Genomic DNA, 19,590 nt, shown 5'->3' on the forward strand with positions numbered 1-19,590 from the left:
TTTCTGCATCAATTTTTAATAACAATATTAGTGTTGTTTATATACAGTAAATATTTAGCAACATATGGCCACGGTTACAATAATACATGTATGTTATAAATCCAGACCAGCTGCAATATTTAAAACGAAAAACCAGAATACTTATTATAAATCACAATTATGCAACATTATTAGGAGTGTATTATTTTCCGTCTTATAGGCACACGTACAATGTAGGATTTGGAGCCAATTGTTAATTGAGGGATTTTGAATCCCATTCGAACTGCAATATTGTGAAAGTTGAATCCTTGTTAGCAATATCAGGCTAGAACTATTTCTAGCGAGGAATTAACGTCCACTGTTACCGACGGTGATGTCGCAATGACATAATTCCGTTCGTTATTTATAAAGACATGACGAATTTCACAACTTTCAGCATTCTCTGTAGACCATGCACAAGCCTGGGTCACCTTTTTTTGTTGAGTTAAATATTTTGATGGATTTCTAAATTTTTCCGAACAATACAGGATCGGAATTTGTAACGTTAATCATGAAAAATTTGTTATAATAAGTTATAAGTAACCTAACTAAGTAAACATATATTCAACATATTAATATAATTAAAATCAATATTTCCTTTAAAGTGCCATTGGCCACAAAAATAATTATAATCTTTGTAATTTGTCATCTTTAGTCGACTGCATCTCACTAAGCATAGATATTTTTTTTAAATTGGACACGTTTTTCAAGAATAATACAGCCTTTATAATCCAGACAACTGTCGAGTTCAAGTTGAAAGAAGAATAAGTATTAACAATAACGAATTAAAGAATATATGGAAATCCAATTTTTGTTATGAGTAATAATTTGGTATTTCAAGGTTTGACAAAACCCTTTTAAAATACGAGCGTATAGTAGGAGTCCTGAAAATCAACTACAGGAATATAATTACAATAATTAGCTAATGTGTCGTATATTACTTTACAAAACCATAAATAAACAGCAACGGGTTAATCAATATATAATATATAAAAGTTATATTTATAGCGTACGGCTTTCATGAGTTAACAGGTTTAACCAGAGGCCGCAGGCCGAGGAATTAAACCTGTTAACGAATGAAGCGTGCTATAAATGACATGTAACATTGACAACTGCTCGATATGCTTATAAGTTATTGCACAGAAAACCCACCCCACTTCTCTATATGATTTCTACTAAAACTAGTGTAAACCAGCAAAAGTGTGCATTAACATTGAACATGTCTAATTATTGCACGGTTAAGCTCCATCCAATCTACTAGAGGAAAAACGATCTGCTTATTCAACCAAAAGAACAAAGGAAGGTTTCCCATCCATGTTAAAAGAAGATTTCATGGATTATTTTACTCAAAGAAGAATGAAAAAGGCTGCATTTGTTGGTGAACAGTCTCGATTGCATTATTCAGAGTGCATTATGAACTGATGAATCAAGACTATAACCTCGTTCACATTCCACTTTAAAGCGTGCCAGGAACAATTTCGACCGAAGTTTAGCAATGGGCCAGAATTGTAACACTATTTAAGGCTGAGCCATCCTTTGCACAGGTCGGACCATCAAGGGAGCTAAGGTAGCTTGGTGAGTTAGACGTTGACTCGCTAACCCAGAGGTCCCGTGTTCGATCCTTGCGTAGGCCTAGAAATTCCATAGTAATTTTCCGCCGTGCACGTAGAAAATCCCTTGGTATGTCCGTCTTCATTGGTTCGACCAGCAATTTGTGATAAAGATAGTCTTGAAGTAGCATTTAGCGATTGGGAAACCTATTAACAGAACACATTGTTTGTGGGAAAACACATTAACAGAACAAAATGTTTATGGGGAACAATCACTGGTTTTATTCTAAAAGCACGAAGTCATTGGCTTGATAACGGCAAGAGGATACCGTCTTGTCGAATAGAAACGTGATTTTACATCATTGAGCTTAATAACTTGTGCTTGATAACGATAAGATGATACTTGTCGAAACGTCGTGCTTTTGGAATAAAACCAGACATTGTTTCCAATAAAAATTGTGTTCTGTTATTATGATAAAAACTTATTTAACAAAAACATAAAATAGTGGTATTGCACTGACATCAGAAATTAAATCACTCGAATATATTTCTGAGATTAAAACAATCTGATTAAAACACAGGTTCTATTTCGTTTCGTTCAAAATTTCGTTTTACTTATCTTTACTACACTAGGATCTGGAAGAGTTGTTATATAACCCGAGTTCTGGGTGATGTGAGGGATTAGCCTATGAAACGGTCTGTTACGGCGAGTTTTTGGCGTGAGGTGCACGGATCTGTGGGTAACCCACTAGAGGTGCACGCTGATTGATTAATCAAATGCCTGACGTCAAAGGGTCAAAAGTCACTCGTATGAACCTGACGCGACCTTCCGCTACAACCGGTCAGATTTTAATGTAGTAGAGGCCATCGAAAGTATATGAATAAAAAACCGAAACGAAATATAGATCTGTATTTTAATCAGATTGAGGTTTAAAAGGACAAAAAGAAGATGGAAGTAACTGAATTTGCTGTGAATGATGCCATAAATCAATGCCGCCCTTGTCTTAAAATACCAAACACGATGTAGTGTATACGAATACCGACTTACAAAAATAACAGTACCAGTCGTTACACGCATGTCATAAATATCATTCAGTCTTGTATTGGCTGCGAGCTAATCGCCTTTTCCTACACACAAATCTGTTAAAATACTAGGTGTAAAAATATGTTTCATACATTATTTCATTTGAAAAGTAGTCTTTACATCTAAAGGAGATAAGCCCCATTCTTTGGAATATGAATGTATATAAACTGATTTATCAGTCCAAAATCGTTAAATTCTGTTCAATTTTTACAAAGATATTGCGAAGTGCGAACAATTGAAAATTTTGCAACATATTGCAGACGATAAAAACGAGACATGGTCAGTCGCAGATAAGAGCATATTTGTTTAGAAAGAAGTGGGGTTTGTGTGCGTGACGGGGGGGGGGGGGGGTCATCCGAAAATAATTAATCGCCAATGGTGGATTGTGGCGCATATCTGTAGCCGAATATAAATTCAAGTTCATTAGCTATAATGGCACTAGGCCTATAGTATTCAGGGATCTGAGAATGGATTAATATTAAGACCAGATTGAATTGTTTAAATTACGTAGGGTAATAAAATAATAATAATAATAATAATAATAATAATCCTCTTATATAGCGCTGGAATTCCAACCAAGAAGCTGCTCATTGGCGCAAATTACAGTGTCATTAAAGTCATTAATAGAATGATTGTCGGAATAGTTCTGTTTTTAATTCCTTTTAAATGATTTTATATTGTCACTTTTTCTTATTCTTTGTACTGCAAAGTTAACAGCCATAATTTCAAATTTAATAAAAAATTATAATTTAATTTCAGTCTTTGAAAATGGCCTTGTTGGAACATCTAAATATCGATCGATCTTCATTTGCATATGAAAGCTAACAAGATTGTAAATTAATTCCATCAATATTAACGGTCGTACAATCAAATATCAATGAATAAAACAGTGAAATATTTTATTTATTATTATTAAGTGTACAATATGCCTGGCTTATATCGTTTGTACAAGTCTGATCAGGTTCTGTGTCATAGAAGTATGTAGTGCCAGGACAGACACCTGGGAACTGGTCACTATTTACGCACCGCATATATTCTGTACAGGAACCTCTTACAGGAATATAGGAAAAGTTGATTTTTCCATTACAACTGTATGGATCACTTGCTAAAATAATAAAACATATCTTTGTGTAAATAATTATAAAAGCACAAGTCAAGAATATAATTTATCGTTATTTAATAATTAATTGTTATTTAAATTAGTATACATAACTAATAATTTGAAAAAATCATTGTTATCAGTACATGTATAGATGGCTTGTAAATTATCCTATCATGTTGTAGACACTGTATCGAGGTCATATTTAGATTCTGTTAATTTTGTCTACTTTGGTCATAGGGTGCATTGTGTCAGAAGAGATGTTTGTCCGGGCAGAAATCCAAGAGCAAAGATTTCGTTCACGGTTAGCAAGAAGTTAGCAAAGTATTAAATTTAGATTTACAAAAAGAAGGGCAGAGAAATTGTAAACACTCACCTTGACTTGGATCTATTGTTGTGGTAGCTGTAATATATAAGATATCAAAAAATGCAATTACAATACTGCTAGTGTTATTGATCATAATAATGATAGTTGCCTTAGCCAGTGAATTTTTCTTCCTGCCGCGGGAGGGGGGGGGGGGGTCGTTATAGAAATACTCCAAATAACCGCACAATATCCAACTGTTCGTGGGACTGTGTTGGTGTTTGAATTTTTGTTTTGGGGCGGAGAGGGGGGGGGGCGCAGGGGGCAGATCGCTTGACCCCATTCCATTACATTGTGAAACTGCTCGAAATATTATATTCATAATCCAAGGCTTGGGCCAATCTGTTTTACAGCGGTAATGCAAAGGCGAATAACCACTGCTGATGATCAGATCAACAGAATATAAATATTAATTGGCGTAACAGTAAATATATACATCAAACAGGAATCTGCACTTGTCTTCAAAAAAAAAGACCAATGTTCCGATCTGGTGCTCAATCTTTAAATGGAGCAGGCAGGGGCGACACTAAACGAGTTCATAATGATGGTTGCCGGGTAGAAATGTCACATTTCTAAATTTGTTAGATGTTCATGCTAAACATATAAAGAGTCAATGAGGAAGACATTTTCCTTCTTAATAATAGAAATAAGATGAAATAGTATTAAAATTTACGCTGAACAAATAAAGAAATTGGATTATACATTGTTTTGAATCTAATCATATACCGCCATAGAAAACGGGATCTAAAAATTGCAAATAAAGAGTGACCAGAAATGATTATCTTATGACTATTTAATATCATGAATAGAAAAGTTTATAGACATTTATTTACTTTATATACCTTTATTTGACCTTTTTTCTTAGAATTTTTCCAGAAATAAACCCACAACTGAACTAAAAAGTGCAATTTGTTATTTCCATTCCATAATATGTCCGTAGCGCCTCCATCTCCTATGTATCTGCCCCTTGTGCTTAAAGTTAACATATTAATTAATAGGTCTATAGATCTACATTAATACTTACGTGCGGCTCTGGAACAAGATTTGGCTTGTTCATCAAAACAAAAAGCACCACTTTTACCACAGTTGCTGATATAAACTGTACCACCACCACACGACACATATAAGTAACAATCATCATAGGGATGATCATATATACCATCAGTTCTATTATTACAATAATCAGCTGTAATATATAAACATTAATAATTTAGATAACATTTCAGGCCTAAAGAAAGGCCTGAAATAGGCAGATTTAGTTCTTAAATAATGTATGTTTAAGTAAATTGGCGGTGTAGTGTGTCTTAATGTTGTTTTCATGTGATTAGAGGCATTAAAACTAAAGGTTCTGCTTGATATCATTATTTTTCTTGTTTTTCAGCATTATTCAAATCTTGCCTGGGTTTCTGATTTTTATATCTAGTCTAATTATTTGAAACACATGTCTAGAGCTTACCTGATCCCTTGTATATCTTTCGTTTATTTTCTAATTATATTTATGCGTGGGTTATAAACAAACAAATCTAGCGTTTTGTTTAAAACATAAAGTTCTATAGCTCAAGTTCTATACAGCCTACTTGATCCCTATTATATCTTTCGTTTGTTTTCTAATTTATGCGTGGGTTATAATTTTAACAATCAAATCTGGCGTTATGTTTAAACGACATCTAGTAATTGAACACATAACACTGTAATTTAATCGGAGCTTCTTTTCAATTGTGATTCTCTTATAGTTTTTAATGCCGTAATCCAATGTACAATTTAAACGGTATTTAGTAGATGTGGGTATAAACATAATCCCAACTATTCTATGGAAAACAATTACATATTTAAATCTGACCTACATCTCAACTATGGATACAATAATTTTACTGAAATCTAATCATGCATGTAAGCCTATTTTTTGGAACAAGAAAAGCACCAATCTGCTTATATTTTATAATACCTCAACACTAGAAAACAGTAATTTAAAGAAGAAAAATGAAGATTCTTACACGGTACAACAAATAGATGTTTACAAGTTGATGTTCGTCTGCTTCCTTGATCAACATTACAGCATAAACTAGAATTATGCCAGCTTATATTAAATGTTGAAATAAAAGATGAAACGTGTTTATTGGTACAAGATTCTGAAGAATTTGTTTTTTCTGTAGGGTTAAAATTAAAATTCTGAAACTGTTGGCCATCTTGGAACTCTACAGACCATGTTACCATAGAAGCCGGTATGCCAGCGTCCACTGAACACGTGATGTTCTGTCTTAATATTCGGTTCTCCACTATCTGATCAGGAAACGCTATTACTGGTTCCCCTGGAGCAACTATAAAATAAACAACAGATATATTTAATTATTTATTGTTATAATGAAGTTATTTGGAAGTTTAACCGTTCAATTTCATAATTGAACAAACAAACCAACTTTCTAGTATACGTGTATATACGTGTATTATACAGTGGTAGCTTAATACATACCTCTTACTTCTATTGTAGCTGTTTGTTGTACAACACCCCAATCACCACCAATACTACATGTATAATTACCGGAATGAGTACAATTTGGTTCTTCTAATGTCATTAAATATATTTGTTTATCTGAATTACTTTCGTTTCTAAAAGTCCACTGAGGTTCTATCTCGGTTTGATCCCTTGTAATCATTCCAGCTTCTACACCATTGACATCAAATATAATTTGTGTAAAGTTTTCGGTGTTAGTTATGTTGCATCCTAGGGTTAGGTTGTCCTCATTTTGATAGATCAGTGTGTCTCTGACAGTGATGACTAAAAGAGAAAAGATAAATAAAACGTGATACTCTAACATAAAGACATAAATGATTTGCATAATGGAATATGTGTGCTAGGACTGAGTTCAAGGTATGTGTTTCTAGTTCGTCCACTGTCGGTTTCTGGCAATTCTGTGTTATTCTATCCGAGCAAATGACAGCAAAGCCTTTCATAACATTTCGCAGAAGTTTCGGTATGAATATTGTTAATTTGTAGGTTGATCTGGATTCGACGAATTAAATCTGCATATATTTGAAGAGCGATAGAAATGCATTTAGACCAAGATGAAGTGTAGTAAACAACCGAAGAGAACGAAATATTGGTAAGAGTTTTAATTAGACTGAATATGATAAACTATAGTCAATAATAATTACCTGGTATGAAGGTTGATGACATCTCTATATCTTGGGTTGATGATGGGCTTAATGATGGTGATGGTGTTACTGCTATTTCAGAAGTAGAAATTACCGAAGATATTTCAGTAGTCGCTATTACATTCACACTTGATTCAGATGTTTGCATTCCGAGTGTAGTTGCTATCAAGGAACTTGCTAGTTCGGCTGTTGTGATTGGTGATTCCGTTGAGAAGGCACTGGGTTTTATTTCAGCTGTACTAATTAACATATCAGTAGTACTAGGTTCTGTGATGCTAGAAGTTAACGTATTTGAGCTTGGAACTAACATACTTGACAAGGGTGATAAGATGCTGGATGATACTTCAATAAAATCGGATTCTAAACTCCCAGTCAATGCTTCAGTCGAAGTACCAGATGTTACTTCAGTTGGGCTTATTACCAGTGTGCTATATTGTATCTCATTTGAGCTTGGTTGTAGCGTGTAAGGTAGTGATAAAGATGGTATTGGTAATTGTGTGCTGGACAGTACTGTGTTTGACATTGATTCTAGTGTACTGCTGTATGTGACACTGACACCAAAGTCGAACTCGTCGGATATAGATGCTAGACTATCGGACGATTCTTCACTTGTCTGTAGCGATATAGTAAAAGAATCGATGGAACTAGATTCGAACAGATTTGAAGATGTTTCAGCGAAAGTAGATACTAAGATACTGGATGATGCTTCCATTGAACGCGTTCGCGGGAGACTATATGAAACTTCCCATGATTCAAGTATGGTGGAAAATCCTTCATTTGAGCTTAGCTGTGGGGCACTGGAAGTAATTACCCATGAGCTAGACTCCAACGCAATGGGGGATATTACAGTAGGACTTGATTCTAACATGGTAGATAATGCTTCAGTGGAGGTTGGCTGTGGGGTACCGAAGGAAGATTCAGTTAAAATTGAACTTGCTTCATTTGAACTTGACTCCGGAGCACTGAAAGAAGATTCACTTGAGCTAGTTTCTAGTTTTGAACTTGACTGTGGGGTACTGATAGACGTTTCCCGTGAGCTAGTAACTAATGAGATTGAAGATATTTCATCGGAACTAGATACCAAGACGCTAGACAATGCTCCCGCTGAACGTGTTTGCAGGGAACTATAAGACGCTTCACTTGAGCCAGATTCCAGCATTATTGGGGGTGTATCACTATCGGCAGAACTTGATTCAGGGACCACAGTAAATGCTTCATTTGAACTTGGCTGTAAGGTGCTGGAAGAAATTCCACTTGAGTCAGGTTCCAACATAAAGGAGGATATTAGAGCAGAACTTGATTCTAATCTGGTAGATAATTCGTCATTTGACCGTGGGGTATTGAAAGAGGTTTCACTTGAGCTAGTTTCTAACGGGCTTAAAGATGTTTCAGTGGAACTGGGTAATTCAGTTGAATGTGGTTGCAGGGTACTATCAGACGCTTTATTTGATCTAGATTCCAACATGAGGGAGGGTGTATCAGGAGAACTTGATTCTAACATGGTGGAAGATGCTTCATTCGAGCTTGAGCTAGCTTCGAACACGACGGGCGATGTATCAGCAGCACTTGACTCTAACACAGTGGAAAATTCTTCTTTCGAACTTGATTGGGGGATACCAAAAGTAGATTCACTTGAACTAAATTCAGACGGGCTTAAATATGTAGCAGTATAACTTGATTTGAGCATAGTGGAAGATGTTTCAGATAAATTCGGCTGTGGTGAACTATTTGGAGATTCACTAAAGGTAGTTGATGATCCGGTGGAACTGGATTTTATCATTTCGGGAGTTGTTTCGGGTGGATTTGGTAGTAATGTACTGACAAAAGATTCAGACACGATTAAGGATGCATCAGATTCACTAGAGCTGGATTCCAAAAAGCTTTCTAAGTTGGAACTGGGTTCTAACATTTTCGAGGATGTCTCTACTAGACTTAATAGTGACGTTCTGACAGACGATTCACTTGGCCTTGATTCCAACAGACCTGAAGATATATCAGTTGATCTTCGTTCTAGTTGAAGAGTACTAGAAGACGTTTCAGTTAAACTTGGACTCGGTTGTTGAGAACTGTGAGGTGATTCACTATAGCTAGATTCCAACAAGCTTTCTTCGTTGGAACTGGATTCTGACATTTTCGAAGATGTTTCTGCTAAACTTAATAGCGACGTTATGATAGAAGATTCACTTGATCTTGATTCCATCAGGCCTGGAGACATTTCAGTTGATCTTGATTCTAGTTGAAGAGCACTATGACTTGAAGAAATCTCGACTGAGCTTGGTTGTAGGGAACTTGAAGATGTCACCGTTGATGTGGTTATTAGGGTTGATGATGGAAATGTAGTTTCATCTGTGAAATATATAACACTAAATGTAATTTACGAATATATCGATAGACTAAGCAATGGACGTTTAACATGTTAATTGTAACTATTTAACCTAGAAGAATACAGAAGTACCAAAAATAAAAACGGTTAACTTGAACCATGGATTAAAATTACCTTTATTATAAATAATAGCCGTGGGTGGGATTGTTTCTTGTACTACGAGATTGCTACTCTCAGATTTTATTTCACTAATTAGAAATACCCCAATCGAGTAACTTGATCCGTCTTGTGTGTCCCCTTTTATTATGACTATAACCGTTACACCGAAAGCTTCAGCATTTCTTGTTGATGTTGTAAACAATCTGATATCCACAATGAGAGAACCATTTCTAGGAGAAAAAGAAATATTTCCAAATGACGTTTTCTGTAGTTCCAGTATTATATAACATTATTATTTTGGGCGAAACAAAATTTATAAAAAGCTTATTCTGTTGATTTCAAAGCTGCACATTTTAGATTTCTGTTATTTATTATTTCAATTTGTTTTACCAATAAACTATAACAATTGTTATCTTATTAAAATAACCCTGAGAATAATAAAAGCCCAGCCAGTAATATCATTTTTCCTAGCTTATTATGATGTCAAATAAAGCACGTATATTTTTGTATTTTGTGTTAGTTTTGTCAACAAAATTGTTTCATAAGTAAACCATAACCGTAACGTGCATATCTTTACGTTTGAATTGGTATTGTGTACTCTTTCAGTGACGATTTTTGGATGGAGTTTTGTGTTACAACATGTTAATATATGTTCATAATTGAAATTTATTCGTACAACGCTTTGGTCGGTGGGTAATTACTTCTACGATATTTCATGATTTGAGAACTGTTCAAACAAATGAAATAAACTTTTCATAATTCAAAATACTTTTAGCTCATTACTAGAAGATGGAGTTTATTAGCTATAGCCTGTTAACAAATGTTCATAATTGAAATATATGCGTATAGCTCTATGGATGGCGGGTACATACTTTCTTCAATATTTTATAATCTAAGAATTGTTAAAACCAATGAAATAATTTTTGTAGTGAGAATTTAAAATCTAAATACATTTAGGTTATTACTTTACTGAGTCAATTATACATGACGTGTCTTCGTTTACTTTTCTTTGGACCTGAAATAGAAATCAATTTATGCTGCATCAAGACTTCGGGCATACAATAATTAATTGACTGTGGTATTTGTGTGTATTTAATTTAATATAGACTTAGTTTAAATCATAATGTATTCATAGATTTATTAATGGGCACGTTGTTTAATACTTTTATTTACCAGTACAATACCAATGTGAGTATAAAATGTCTTCATGCAACGCATTTCTATATTTTTTTGTTCAATGCACAGTATAAGAACTTAACTGACCTGATTATTCTATTACTATGAATCCTGTCAATTTGAGCTTTTTAGTGACATTGTTAATAGGGGTGGGGTATGGCAAGCTTCCTAACAACTTGTGGAGGTTTTATGGGGGCCCACTCATGGTAGGCGTGTGTTGGCGATCTTAATCCGCCAGAAATAGGTGTACTTTTGGACAGGACACCAGTGTTGCAGACCGGTGTTCTGTTCTTTAGCTCACCCCCCCCCCCTTCCTCTCCCTCTCCCTCCTTCTCCCGTGGTGTGCTGACTATTTATTCTAGTAATCCAACCTGATAAAAATCTTATATCAATTTCATTTCTATTTCTGAAGTTGAACCACCAAAAACGAAACAAATTGTAGCATAATTTGAATTAGATTATCATGAAATCTAACGTACCGAAGAACATAATTCTTTCTGGAAAAGTTGAAATGACTCGGATGATTTATTTGATAATTCTTCTGTGTAATTACGATTTATAATCCGCATTGACAGCCTAGCTTGTACTAGAAATAAAATCAAATATCATAAAATGCACATTATCCACATTAGATCATTGTAAAATGCAGGTGTTAATTTCTTATCCGTTATATAGTCAAGTCTAATGGACGATTTCGGATATATTGAGTTACAGTAGCAAGAGAATCCGCCACAAGAACAGAATTTTAAAAAATAGGAATAGTGAATTTAAACCAGTAATCAAGTCTAACGGACGAATCCGGAATAACAACAGCAAGTGAACCTGCCACATTCCACAATATAAGTGCTGTCATCTCTTCACGAATGGGTCAATATACTGTATACCATAGTGAATTATTCAGTTCGGTATAGGACTATGATAAATGTGAAACATTTGATTCGCCTGTAAAGCTACCATTTCGTTTTCTATGAAATTTAAACATAATCCTCAACATAATACTCCTTGATATGGTAAAGATAGAAATACATCCGATTTTTATATTCTATAAAGTATACATCATTACCTGCTAAATCATTTCTTGGGGCTGAAAAAAAGTCATTTGAAGAATTAAAACATTATATTTATGTAATATTATCCAAGGTGATTTCGACAAAGGGGGTAAGTCTAGAACGCTGAATATCGTTGGTATTCGTCCTCTCGTGGCCAGATTCTTCACATCAAATTCGAAAAAGAACCGTCAAAAACTGTAGCCTCTACTGTGTTCACAAGCCAATTGTTGACATACGGAACAGGTTGTACATGAACTTGTTTGCCACCCCCATCCACCAATACCAGAGCTATGTCACTGTTTGGTAGATTTTGATATTTAGCCCACACAAGCTATGTTTAAAATATATTTAGATCTGATATTCTACAAGAACATATTAAACATACATGTACATTATGCAAGGGCTAAATCTGTCTATTACAGGTCTTTCTTTAGGCCTGAAATGTATTCTAAATTATTAATTAGACATTAATTAACTTATCCAGGCCATAATTAACTCTCGATGGCATCGGCTTTCTCCGATATTAAATAGATTAGAACAGTTCAGCCATATTTTGATTTAAGCTAAAAATGGTGGAGCGAGACTTATCTTCGATCAACCAGTACGGTGGTTGAAATTATTGCACACATCTTGTCAAACCTTCAAAGGCTAATATGTTCGCTCGCAATACAGTAATTTGAATGAAATTTTCAAATTATTCATTTTGCATTATCTTTTTTCGAACTATTATAGCAAGAATGGCTAGCTCTTCATCTAAATCTTAAATCATGTATCATTAATTAACTTACGGACAAAAATGACTTCTATAAGAACGGCGGATATTATACAAGCTAATAGTACCAACACGATGGCAATAGTCACTCCCACACAAACGTATCTTCTTCGTCGGTTAAATGCCTTTTCTTTTGTAATGGCGGATGCTTCACTTATATTGTCATAAAAATCACGTTCATCTGATAAATATAACTCATTTTGAAATGTGTTTTCTGGATTGGAAGACTGGATCGAATCGTTTGAAGAAAACAAATATCCATAATTGCGATGCCATCTTGTCTTTACCTGTAATGAAATGAAACTGTGGCATATATACCATGTTGAACATCTGGTGTCACTTCATTACTACAGAAAAAACAGTAATCTTATTGCATAAAATTGAGTCCTATTTTTTTTCCATTTCAATTATATATAATTTTATAATTTATTTCGAAACAAACGTAGACTTATTCTTGGTTTTTTTTGGGTTTTTTTTAAAGAAACGGTGATTCATTAGAGCAATAGGACCCCACTTATTCTGTTCCAGAATACTGGTATTTTAAAATAGATTCATAATATCCAGCTTTTACAAGAAATTTGAATGTGCTATTTTTTATTATTATTATTTTTATTATATATATATATATATATATTTGTATTTAGTAATGAAATTGGCAACTAATGATTATTGCCAATTTTGTATATTTGGTTCGTATGAGTTATCCATCTTGCACAAGATGTTTACGCCTTTCAGTTTCAGCATGTATTCTTTGCAAGAAATTCAATAGTTACAGGTGGTGATAAAAGCAATACTCGATAACATAGCCAATAATTTATAGGCTTAATGACGTTTAATAATAAATTCCAACAATCGTTTTAAAAAAGATAATAACTATAGTTCCTGTCAGGCTATACGCTCGTAGGTCACACTAAAAACACTATAAGTATGTGTATTCTACATAGTAATTTAGTGTGAAAAGCGTATATTTTATATTTTACCGTTACGTTATTTCAAAAAACAAATCCAAATAAAGTATCCTTCAAGCGGATTAAACAATTTGGGTGAATTAATACTTGATTCAGGGGCACGATTATTACTTTATAAGAGCTGAACCTTTTTGATTTGGGTCAAAATAAAATATTGAATTGATTTCATATCGTGTGTTAGTTCTGTTAATGATGGGGCAAGCTTCAAACTGTTAAATATCTGTTCCGAAAATTTACTAATCTTAGTTTCATTTTGAAAAAAAAACAATCCCGGTTATATTTCAACTCTGGTTTTATCAAGAAACATGTCACCCTAGAAAACAAATTAACATATTATACGCCCGTAAAAGCCGATGTTTTTTTTTTTTATTTTCTTGCTCTGTTTCTCCAGCTCAATATAGGGAGTGTCGTACATATTTGGGTACGTCATAAATAACGATAATCAGTTAAACTCATTTTAATATCAACCAGGAAGAACATGCTAAACATATTTCTATTCTGACAGCATATGTAGTCATGCTTGAAGTGGGTTTTAAATTATTGTGTTCATAACTAACGTTACTTTTCTGCTTTACTGGTCTGAGAGGTTTACGCGAAACTAGCTATTACAAAGATCCGGAATGCAGCTAACAGTTAATATCGATACGAAATGAAACAAATTTCATCGATTTACTATTTTTTTTTTCCCAATGTGTGGTCGCCAAATGGAAAGAACGGGGGTATTGATGACGACATCACTGGAACATTCTTAATAATTAGGGTTCGTCTTGAACGGGGTCACCTATATAAAAATGTTGATCCTAGTCACTGTGGTCATTATTTATCTTTAATAGAATAGAGAAACATATAGAACACCCCCTTTAACGACAGTTAAGATATAGGAGTGAAAATCGTTTGCGTCACGTCCTGTCATCTTTTTTAGGAAAGGTTACAGCAAAACCATTAATAACCCAGGCTTTCAACTATAATATTTGCTTCGAATCCTTAGATGACCCGAAAACTGCGGGACTACTGATAACTTGCTGGCAGTAATTATGATACAAAATTTGATTAGTGTCTATTGCATACATAGTTAGGTGTAAAATTTTAAATACTTCTTTGTATAACCGGAGTTGACATTCCGGATAAAAGAAATCATTTCTATTATGCAATGCTATCACACCAATTGTCTTCGTGACAGAAAAGCACCTTTATTCCATCCTCGGCGTATTGAAAATAAACGTGAAATATCTTATTTAACTCCATTCAATCAAACAGGAATTTTAACATATTGGACAAAAAATAACCTCTAGCTTGATTTGGTTACTGATTAATATAGAAACCAGAGCGTTTAATTTACTGAAATACGAAAGTTCAGCTGTCTTTCTAAAATAAGATCTACTTGAGAACAGACACGAGGCTAATTGCCCGACATTGTTATTTCTAAATCGACGATTTTAGTCAAAAAGACGAAGTATTTATTCTGCTTTTATATAATAAAATCGAGAATATGTATTTACTCTTTGTGTAAATGAAAGAGGTAAAACGGATTAGAACCAAAATACAAATTAGAATACTAATAAATTCTGGAATATTCAGGGTAGAGATATAATTATTATATTCTGTGTGTAGAATGATATACTGGTATAGAACTGCAATATTGAAACTTTGTTAAAGCTCTGAGTGTGTATATCGTGTATAATTATATACACTGAATTAAAGCTCTGAGCTTGTATAAAGTGTTTATTGGTATATAAACTGAATTAAAGCTCAGAGATTGAATGCAGAGTGCACTGATATGCGATTTAGCATTTTTGTTCTTTAAAAATCATGATTGACAGTATTCTCTTCCTGTACGGTTAAACAGCAATTCTAAGAAAAACTAATGTCTATAACTTTTAATCATAACTTTTAAAATAACCATTTCAAACTCTAAGAAGTAATCATTAGTTCTATTATAGGTCACTATGAATATATATGAGTATACTAAACAAATGCCTTGTAATGTTATTATATATGTTTATAGTAGTTCAAATTTTATTAGAAATTTTTTTAATAATCATTACAATCATATTTGTATAATATTGTACCTTAATATTAATAAATGGCCATTTTCAATTCATTCACTGTGCTGTTGTACTATACGTGCTTTGGTCAAACTGGGCTAGATACTGTGTTGTCATAAATACCAGAATAATTTATAGTGTGATTTAACGTATATTTTATCGCTTTACCTTCACGTACTATTATGACGATTAGCCTTCCAAGAAAATAAAATTCAGATAAAGTATCATTCCAGCGGATTACAAAAATACTTGCTTCGGGGGAATTATCCTTTCTTTTTAAATAGCTCAATCTCATTGATTAGGGTCAAAATATAGAATAATGTATCAAACACTAAGTCAAATTTCTTTTAATTTAACCCCCAAAATAGTCAATATGAGAAATTTCTAATCGTTGAAAGATACAACTAGTAGAGCAGGCTGATGTGCGTGGAAAGTTAAATTAACATATCTTGAACGGTTTATGCTCGGAAAACATAAACTTTGTAATGTGTGGGATAATCATAAAGTATATCATTTCAACGACTTAAAGATACATTATCGGAGATTAGATAAAGAGCTGGCAGTTCTCAGTATAATAGTTAAAAACTAGATAATGTAAATGGAATTTGCTTAAAATTTCAGTCAAATTGATCCACTCTGAACCGAGAATTTAACTTGATTTCTAGAATACCATTCCTCTGATTTCTCATATAAGATTTTTCTTTTGATTTCATAGTGAAAACTACATGTATTAGAATATTGGTCTTTTGATTTCTCATTGATAATGTTTCGAATTTTGTTGCACGAAGTAAGTACGTGTTATGTACGTTTACTCAAATATTAAGGTTTTATTATGTAACAAAAACTGTGAACTTTGAACTGTCGTGTTATGCCTGTAGCAAAACACTTATGAAAATTGATATGCCAGTGTACTTTATAATCCGCGTTCAATTGCCGTCATATTATGGGCACGTACAAATTATTGCTTTTGATTTGCTGTACAAGTCGGTCCCATGTTTATTTTTAAATAGGCGGTTTATTTGCAAATCATATAACTTGTGACGATATTGAAAGTGGGCAACAATTAAACATTCCGAATTTAAAGATCAATTTTCTCCTTTTCTATGGAAAATAATCGTTTAATTTTATACAAAATTATCATATTTAAAATAAAATTCATTATAGTAATCTTTGTTATTTACAACGCTATTTACAACAATATGCTAATTTCGTTGATGTCATTGCAGATTCTATTACAGTCCTCGTTAGGTTAGGTTACACGATGATCATGACAAGTATTACACGGTGATCATGACAGCTATTACAAGATTATCATAACAGGTATTCCAAGATCATCATGACAGGTATTACTAGATGACCATGGCAGATATTACTAGATCATATTGCCAGAGATTACTAGATCATCGTACCAGGTTTTACCATATGACCAGGACGGATATTACATGAACATCATGACAGATCTTACTATATAATCATCATGACGGGCATTAAATAAATACGTATCAGGCGCAGGGCTGGGACCATTACATTATCAATATAATTAATTACATTATCATTACTATTTAAATGTAATCATTACAATTATTTTCTCATTTTAGCAATGCAATTCCTTATCATTACCCATTATATTGAAAGTAATTAATTACCCTTACCCATTACTTTATGGCCATATAAATAAAAAACATTTTACCAACTTTAAAAAATAGCCTTATATTTCTGAGATGAAGTAGCTATGAAAGCTCGCTATAATATATTTAACTTTTTTCTGTAAGAATTATTACTTCTATCAAATATCACACTAGAGCAAAAGTAAATTTTCACGTATGGTGCAGTGCTTGGCAAAAACTATTGTATGATGAGATACTTGAATGCAATTGTTTGGTTTGCCACTTGTCACCTTGAGATTAACCTGTAATAGGACTATCTAATTGCCCTTAAATCATACTTATTGATTGAATGATTGAATGATTATTAGCTCTAATTTGCACGTTTACATCTGTTCAGGAATCGTCATGGCTTACGCTTTAAAGTCTGAAAAGGGTCCATAAATCAAAAGTAATAAAATTTAATAGTTATGTTTTCCACCTGTTTTTGTTTGTTTTGTTTTGTTGGGTTTTTTCCGGGGGGGGGGAGGGGTAGACTGATTTAAAATATTTTTCTAAAATTCCAATATTTTGGATTTGTGTAAGATATTATTAATTGACTTCTCTGATGATCAAATTTGAGGCTTGTCATAGTTGGAAATAATGATATGTGCCATATATAATATGTAATTGAAAAGTAATTGACCATTACATGATTTTTGGAATGTAATTACATTTCCATTACTCATTACTTTTGAAATGTAATTAATTACATTTCCATTACTCATTATTTTTTAAAATCTTCCATTACTCATTACATGACCATTATTTAAAAAAAGTAATGGTTACATTCCATTACCAGTTCCCCAACCTTCGTAAGGTGACAGCTAGAATTACAATCATTTAAGGGTAGGGTTACATATCATAAAGTACACGATATATAGTTTAGATTATATAATATTGGGATACGATTAATATGACATAGTATATTGATTATATACCCCCTAGAAATAGTGTAAAGATATCTTGAAGGGCATGTATTGAAATTGTCTCTGGTTTACACATAATTAGATTTAATGAGAAAAAAGACTGCATGGGTCCACAAAGAAAAGGGTGGTTCGGCGAATAAAAGATAGCTAATTAAAATTCAATATGAAATTCTTGGTATTCATACAATGAATTTCAGTTGCTTATATCAGAGCCGCAGTAATAGGAATGGCGATCAGCTTGCTATGGGTCGGTGTACCACATTTGTAATCAGAATGGCTACTAAGATTGTCCATGTTATGGTTTAACAAAGATTTATGTAAAAATGGTGGCACGCACTCTATTTTTTATTCCTAACGAAAACATTTTCTCCAAGTAATTGTAATCAAATTCAATTTGATTGGTAAACGCAAACTCTTTGAATAAAAGCTACAACATACTCTCTACATACATTTTGTCTGCGATATCACCCTCGGTGAATGCAGACGTTAAATCACTAGCTGTTTTTATTCTACTTACATTATTCCATTGCTCTGTAAAATTCCGATGTGTAGTTCCAAAAAACGTGTTCGTCCACGTCGGAATAACATCACTGTCAAAATCCTTTCCACTATCGAAATCGTCCAAATTTTTCCTCAAGAATGTTTCATCCGAATTTAACACAGGACGATTTGTCGTCATTTTAACAATAACTAATTATTAATTGTTTACATTAATGTCTTCTCGAACTTACACGCTGTGAATTTTGGGACATATTACGACATTTTGTTTAAAAAAAATCACAGCATTTTCGTGTCTTAAAACTGCAACATGCCATCTATTTACCTACATCGCAATAATTGTAAGGCGGATATAATATACATATTAATTGTTGAAAACGAAACCATCATATATCTCCGCCCATATCCCAAGCTCTTACATATTACCTCGCTACCTTAAACTTATTATATATATATCTTATATATCATTCAAGCAACAATTTATACCAGGATGTTAAAGGGGCGCTGTTTTGTATGTTAAACAAAAAAAACAAAAGAATGATTTGAATGGATATCGTGTATGCAATAATAAAGTAAAGATATGCGTTTAAGCCTCTGGGTCTATCACGCTTAAAGTCATGTATTAAATCGCCCTTTTATGTACGAGCTGTTTTTTATATGTGGATGATATGACAAACACTCTACTTACTTACTTAATATCCAATTACTCAGAAATTTGAAGAAACCACAAATAAAAAATCGAATACACATGTGCCCGGGT

At 33.3% G+C, this 19,590-nt stretch overlaps 1 protein-coding gene across 1 annotated transcript; it reads right to left on the bottom strand.

The window, feature by feature from the left end:
- On the bottom strand, window positions 1-19,227 carry LOC126819291 (uncharacterized). Its single transcript, XM_050547274.2, has 12 exons — window positions 18,850-19,227; window positions 12,764-13,034; window positions 11,990-12,010; window positions 11,406-11,512; window positions 10,716-10,765; window positions 9,766-9,980; window positions 7,269-9,614; window positions 6,586-6,891; window positions 6,110-6,433; window positions 5,140-5,301; window positions 4,128-4,154; window positions 1-3,757 (listed from the first exon to the last, which is right to left on the bottom strand). Exons 1-12 carry the CDS (start codon window positions 19,009-19,011, stop codon window positions 3,552-3,554), a joined length of 4,197 nt encoding a protein of 1,398 aa, XP_050403231.1. The 5' UTR covers window positions 19,012-19,227; the 3' UTR covers window positions 1-3,551.
- Window positions 19,228-19,590: the final 363 nt, after the last annotated feature.

The sequence above is a fragment of the Patella vulgata genome, chromosome 1 (genome assembly GCF_932274485.2).
Source record: "Patella vulgata chromosome 1, xgPatVulg1.2, whole genome shotgun sequence".
Taxonomy (NCBI): domain Eukaryota; kingdom Metazoa; phylum Mollusca; class Gastropoda; family Patellidae; genus Patella; species Patella vulgata.

Excerpts from the sequence above, each read along its gene's own strand:
- LOC126819291 (XM_050547274.2), bottom strand. The coding sequence starts at position 19,011 with ATGACGACAAATCGTCCTGTGTTAAATTCGGATGAAACATTCTTGAGG. Across the intron at positions 12,011-12,763 it reads TATAGAAGTCATTTTTGTCC|CCCCAAGAAATGATTTAGCA; the intron begins GTAAGTTAATTA and ends ACTTTTTTTCAG. Across the intron at positions 10,766-11,405 it reads AGAAAGAATTATGTTCTTCG|GTCCAAAGAAAAGTAAACGA; the intron begins GTACGTTAGATT and ends TTTCTATTTCAG.